General features: G+C 41.5%; 1 protein-coding gene across 1 annotated transcript; it reads left to right on the forward strand.

The window, feature by feature from the left end:
* The first annotated feature begins 5,251 nt into the window (after positions 1-5,251).
* LOC132047451 (uncharacterized) lies at positions 5,252-5,872 on the forward strand. Its single transcript, XM_059438491.1, has one exon. The coding sequence runs from the start codon at positions 5,252-5,254 to the stop codon at positions 5,870-5,872; it is 621 nt and encodes a 206-aa protein (XP_059294474.1).
* The last annotated feature ends 701 nt before the right edge of the window (positions 5,873-6,573 follow it).

Below are 6,573 nucleotides of genomic sequence, written 5' to 3' on the forward strand. Positions count from 1 at the left end.
ATGTGTACATGATGATTTTCTATTTATGTCACTCAGTTTATTTACGACTTTGAAATGCATGATTTATGGTTCAAGGTAAGCTTTATGAGTTTCTGGTTATTGTACTACTTTTCTGTCCTCCTTATTTCCGTACGATCCTGTTTACTGTATTTCATGCTTTACATACTCGGTCATATCCGTACATGACCCCTTTCTTCGGGGGCTGCGTTTCATGCCACGCAGGTACACCCAGATGAATAGAAGATGTTAGTAGGAGATGTTCCAGCTGGATTAGCGAGCTCCCTCTCCTCCCGGAGTGTTGCCGAGTCAGAGTGCTTTTGCTATGGTATCTGGAGTTACTTTAGAGACTTTGCAGACAGTTTCATGTATGATATGTCAGTTTTGTAGGCGGCTCCATAAGCCGATGTATTGTTATGCATTATATTATAGATTTGATATGTTACAGATTTTATTTGATTTGAAAAAGATGAAAAGCATGTTTGATTTCGGAAAAACTTTCATTATGTATTTATGCTATGGTTTAAGGGCCCAGGATGATTACGAGTATTACGAGAGTCAGCGGGTCCGCTCGGCCCTAAATAAGGGTCGGGTGCCCATCACGCCCTAACGGAAATTAGGGTGTGACAGGAAGCACCATCGCCTTGTTGTCCTTACAAGAGCGAAAAGAAGTGTTAGGCCCTTTGACAAGGAAATTTAAGATGTCCCAGTCATCTGCTATAGCTAAGAAGGAGCCCTTCATGCTCAAGTATCCCTCAACAGTCGCTTAAATTCAGAATGAGCCGTTCGTGCTCAAAGCATCAGGGCCAGTTGAGAGTGCACCTTTTGTGATCAAACCACCACACCTGACGATGTTCAATAATGTAAAAGAAATAGCCGTTGTGGTTCAGGGTATGACTAGGTCTGGAAGGTGTTATGCTCCAGAAGAGCCTGTACTCGAAGTGCCACGTTGCAAAAATTCTCAGAGAAGGCCAATCACTGAAGGTGAAGCTGAAAACTTTTGGAGGCAAATGCCAATCAAGGATTAATCGATTGTTGAGCGCCTGCACAAATTCCTGCCAGGATATCAGTAATGTCATTACTACTCAGTTCGTCTCAACGTCGCTTGGCCTTAATGAAAGCTTTTGATGAAATCCAAGTGACCGCCGGCACTACGAGTGAAACATTGGCCGAGATTGTGGGGTATGTCATACGAGCGCATAGGCTATCATTCTCTGACGATGAATTACCAAGAGAGGGTAAGACCCACAATAAGTCCTTGCACATAACAGTCAAATGCCGCCATAAGATTATCACTCAAGTGCTGATTGATGGAGGGGCTGGGCTAAATGTATGCCCCGTAACGACTTTGAAACAGCTTGGATATGATGTCAGCAAAATCTGCCAGAGTCGAACAAATGTAAAAACTTATGATGGTGCAACTAGCGACCCAATTGGAGAAATAGATCTACATATACAAATGGGTCCCGCAGAGTTCGTAGTGGAGTTCATCAGCATGGACATCAAAACAAGCTACACCGTATTATTGGGACGACCATGGTGGCACGCCACTGGAGTCGTGGCATCTTCATTGCACCAGTCTCTAAAATTCATATTGGATGATCAAGAAGTCTTGATTCATGGTAAAGGAAGTATCCACAACTATCCAAACAATTCGGTACCGGTCATAGAGAAGTCACTAGTGGGTACTGATTTCCACGCTGTTGAATTAGCCGTGATAGATGAAAGGGGAGATGATGAAGATATCCCTATGCCACTGGTCTACAAAATGGTTGCTACAACTATGATAAAAAGTGGGTTTGAGCCCAGGAAAGGTCTGGGAAGGAACTTACAAGGAATCAAAGAACCAGTGAGTATAAAAAATGGGAAATATCAATTTGGGGTTGGATATGCGCCATGTGAGGTAGAAGAGGAAGAAGCAGAATATGGACCACGAGGTCCCGTTGAAATGAGAAAGCTTTTCCTCATCTATACCAGTCCTTCACAACATGCCCATTGAGTCAGAACAACAAAGATCCAGAAGAGAGTTTAAGGACGTTGTTTTGTGAAGAGGAATGCGCAGCCATCATTGAAGAATGCTTTGAAGCATTGGAGATTTGTCATACTGAGGCAGGAGAAACAACAAGTGGATGAACTTCTACCCTCATTGTTCACTCTGTGGTAGAAAGAATACTCACTATCAGAAAAAATGGCGAAAGTCGGCTTTGAGGCCCGGCTTGTCTCATTTTTATGTTTTCTTATTACGTGTTGTTTAATAACGGAAATGGCTTGATGTTCCATTTTGAGTCAGGACCACAGTTTGTATCACTCTTTTAGATTTGAATGAAAATGCCTCAAAGTTTACAATAAGACAAAATCGCTTTACTTTACTTATAAATGTATATAAATATGTAATTAAAATTGCTTTTACCTGATTGATAACTGTGTTATTTTGTTTTGCAATAATAACATAGAGGCCACAAATAAGGTCATGACATGTTACGAAACAAGTAAAAACGACGACGAACAAAACAACGATCAAGAAGAAGAGATAACTGAACCGGAAGGATTGATAGATGTCGAGGAAGAATATGAGAACAGACCGATGCCAAACCTAGAGGAAACAGAGGCAGTTAATCTAGGAAATGAGGAAATGATTCGAGAAACCAGAATAAGTGTACATTTGACAGAAACTAAGAAAGAATGATATTGGGTTGTTGAAAGAGTATGAAGACGTTTTCGCTTGGTCATACGCCGATATGCCGGGTTTGAGTACAAACATTGTTGCCTGCAGGTTGCCGATCCTTGAAGGATTTGCCCCGGTAAACCAGAAAATCAAGCAGCCTAAGCCTGATGTGAGCATCCGAAGTAAAGAAAAAGTAGAAAAATAGGTTCAGTCAGGAGTTATGGAAGTGACACCATACCCGACATGGGTAGCAAACATAGTCCCGGTACCAAAGAAAGATGAGAAAATAAGGATTTGTGGACTATCGTGATCTTAACCGAGCTATCCCAAAGGATAATTTTTCACTCCCGAACATTCATAAACTCATTGCTAACTGCGCCAAGCATGAGGTGCAATCTTTTATGGATTGTTACATGGGCTATCATCAGCTATTGATGGATGAAGAAGATGCTCAAAAGGCGGCATTCATCACACCATGGGGGGTATATCATTACCGGGTAATGCCTTTTGGGCTCAAGAATATTGGCGCTACTTGCATGAGGGCAACGACTGTCGTATTTCATGCTATGATGCATAGAGAGATTGAAGTATATATGGACGAGATCATCATCAAGTCCCGACTGGGCGATGACCTCCTGGAACATTTGAGAAAATTCTTCGATAGACTCCGCAAATACGATTTGAAGTTGAATCCTGCGAAATGCGCATTTGTAGTGCCTGCTGGAAAATTACTAGGATCCCTAGTCAGTCATCGTGGTATTGAGCTGGATCCCACAAAGATCAAAGCAGTTCAAGAACTCCCGCTGCCAAGGACAAAGAAAGAGGTCACGAGCTTCTTAAGAAGGTTGAATTACATTGGACGCTTCATCGCTTAGTCCACAGTAATCATAGAACCAATTCTCAAACTCCTCAAGAAAGATGCTCTAACTAAATGGATGGAGGACTGTCAGAAAGCCTTTAACACAATCATAAGATACCTGTCAAATCCACCCATTTTGGTCCCGCTAAGGCCGGGAAGTCCTTTGTTGTTGTACATGTAAGTATCAGATAATGCTTTTGGGTGCATGTTGGTACACAATGACGAAACAGGAAAGAAAGAGAGAGCCATCTATTACATCAGTAAGAAGTTCACACCTAGTGAATCCAGATATCCCTTAGTGGAAAAGGCGTGTTGCGCTCTAACCTGGGTGTCTCAGAAATTAAGACATTAAATGGCTGCATACACGACTCATTTGATCTCAAGAATGGACCCCCTAAGGTACATCTGTCGCCAGCCTATACCGATAGTGAAGTTGGCCAAATGGAAAATGGTATTAAGCGAGTTCGACATTCAATATGTCATACAGAAAGCAGCTAAAGGGCACGCATTAGCAGATTTACTGGCAGGAAGCCCAGTAGATGACAATCCGGTACCTTTGTGGACTTAGTTCCCAGACGAAGAAATAATGACAATTGAGGGCAAAGAAAATGAAGATGAATTAGGCTGGAAAGTATACTTTGATGGAGCGGTCAAATTTAAAGGATTGGGAATCGGAGCCATCATGGTTTCAGACCCAGGCCAATACTATCCGGTGGCCACCAAGTTGAACTTCAGTTGCACCAACAACATGGCTGAATATGAGGCATGTATCTTGGGTCTACGTTTATCCCCCGACATGGATGTGAGAGATCTTCAAGTAATTGGCGACTCAGATCTGTTAATTCATTAGGTTCGAGGGGAATGGGCCACTAAAAATGAGAGGATCGTACCGTATGTTGGACTTGTGCAACTGGCAGATCGATTCCAAGAAGTCAGGTTCAAGAATATACCAAGAACACTAAATGAGTTTGCTGATGCATTGGAAACAACAGCATCCATGATTCAAAGATCCCGACAGTAGGTACATTGATCCAGTCAAAGTTGAAATCAGAGATCAACCAGATCACTGTGCTTTTGTAGAAGCAGAGACTGATGGAAAACCTTGGTACGTTGACATTAAAATGTTCTTGGAGAAATGAGAATATCCCTAAGGAATCACCATCAATCAAAGGAAGACTATCAGGAAGTTGGTGAATGGTTTATTTCTCAACAAGCATGTTTTCTACAAAAGAACCCTGGATTTGGGATTACTTAGATGTGTTGACTCCATCAAAGCCACAAGATTGATTGAAGAAGTGCATGCTGGAACCTGTGGGCCTCACATGAATGGGTTCATACTAGCAAAGAAAATCTTAATAACAGGTTATTACTAGAAGACCATGGATAATGATTGTAGCAAATTCGTCCAGAAACGCCACAAGTGTCAAATTCATGGAGACTTGATAAAGGTCCCTCTAACAGAACTGAATGCTATGACATCACCGTGGCCATTTGCCCCTTGGAGAATGGATGTCATAGGACCAATTGAGCTAGCTGTGTCAAACAAACACCGTTTCATTTTAGTTGCCATAGACTACTTCACCAAGTAGGTGGAAGTGACATCTTATGCATAAGTAACAAAGAAAGTAGTCGTAGATTTTGTGTGCAACAACATCATATGCCGATTTGGCATCCCAGAATCAATCATAACAGACAATGGAGCTAACTTGAACAACCACTTGATGAAAAAAATGTGTGCATGGTGCCGAATCACTCACCAGAATTCAACCGCATACCGGCCACAAATGAATGGGGCTGTGGAAGCCGCCAACAAAAACATCAAGAAGATCCTCAGAAAAATGATTGATAACTACAAAGATTGGCATGAGCAATTGCCCTATGCATTACTGGGATATCGCACTACGGCCAGGACTTCAACTGGGGCTACTCCGTACCTGTTGGTATATGGCACTGAAGCAGTGACACCAGCCGAAGTAGAAATCCCTTCAGTTCGAATTATACAAGAAGCTGAGTGTGACGATGTAGAATGGCTCCGCAAGAGGTATGAGCAACTAGCTTTGATAGATGAAAAGCGAATGATTGTTGTTTGCCATGGTCAATTATACCAACAAATAATGGCGCGGGCTTTCAACAAACATATGAGAACCACGGTGTTTCAAATTGGGCAATTGGTGCTCAAACGCATATTCCCGAACCAAGAAGAATACAAAGGAAAGTTTGCACCAAACTGGCAAAGGCCCTATATGGTGCGAAAAGTACTATCAGGAGGAGCCGTGGTACTTACTGAGATGAATGGTCAGGTGTGGCCAAGAGAAATAAATTCAAATGCCATCAAGAGATACTACGTGTGAAGAAGAAGACGACTATGAAGATTTAGAGTTTTTATAGTTTATGTTACTTTAATTGCATTTCCTTTGCTTGTAATTTTGCATTTTCTTAGAAAAAACCAAATCCAAAATATGTACGAACAGCGCAAGCACCTGATTCCCTATATTTATAAGGTGATACGTAGGTGCTTTTTCAAGCTCGGTCGCTTTAACCCCAAAAATCCAAAATTATGTATTTTGAACTATGTTATGACTTGATTCCCATTTGGGATACGTAGGCGCTCTTTTGAGTTTGGTCTTACCAAAAAAAAAATTCCAATATGTTTAAACTGAACTACGTTTCAACCTGATTCCCGGAACGGGATACGTAGGCGCTCTTCCGGGCTCGGTCATTCCAAATAAATCTCTCAATAAGCCTTAGGAAACCTCAAAAATGCTTTAGCAAGAGAGAGACAAAAGTACCCCCATAAGGAAACTGGGGCAGAATTTTTGAGAGGACCTTAAAAATTCTATAAATATATCAGTTCAAAGGAACTAATTGATTAAAACTTCTACACTGGGGCAGAATTTTTGAGAAGAATCTCAAAAATTCCTCAAGCACAGTAAAATTCAGAATCGACAAGTACACACTTACACTGGGGCAGAATTTTTGAGAGGGTCTCAAAAATTCCTTCGATATAGTGAAATTCGAGTTGGTACAAAGATGTATACAAACTGGGGCAAAT

Source organism: Lycium ferocissimum, chromosome 2 (assembly GCF_029784015.1).
Source record: "Lycium ferocissimum isolate CSIRO_LF1 chromosome 2, AGI_CSIRO_Lferr_CH_V1, whole genome shotgun sequence".
Classification (NCBI taxonomy): Eukaryota; Viridiplantae; Streptophyta; class Magnoliopsida; order Solanales; family Solanaceae; genus Lycium; species Lycium ferocissimum.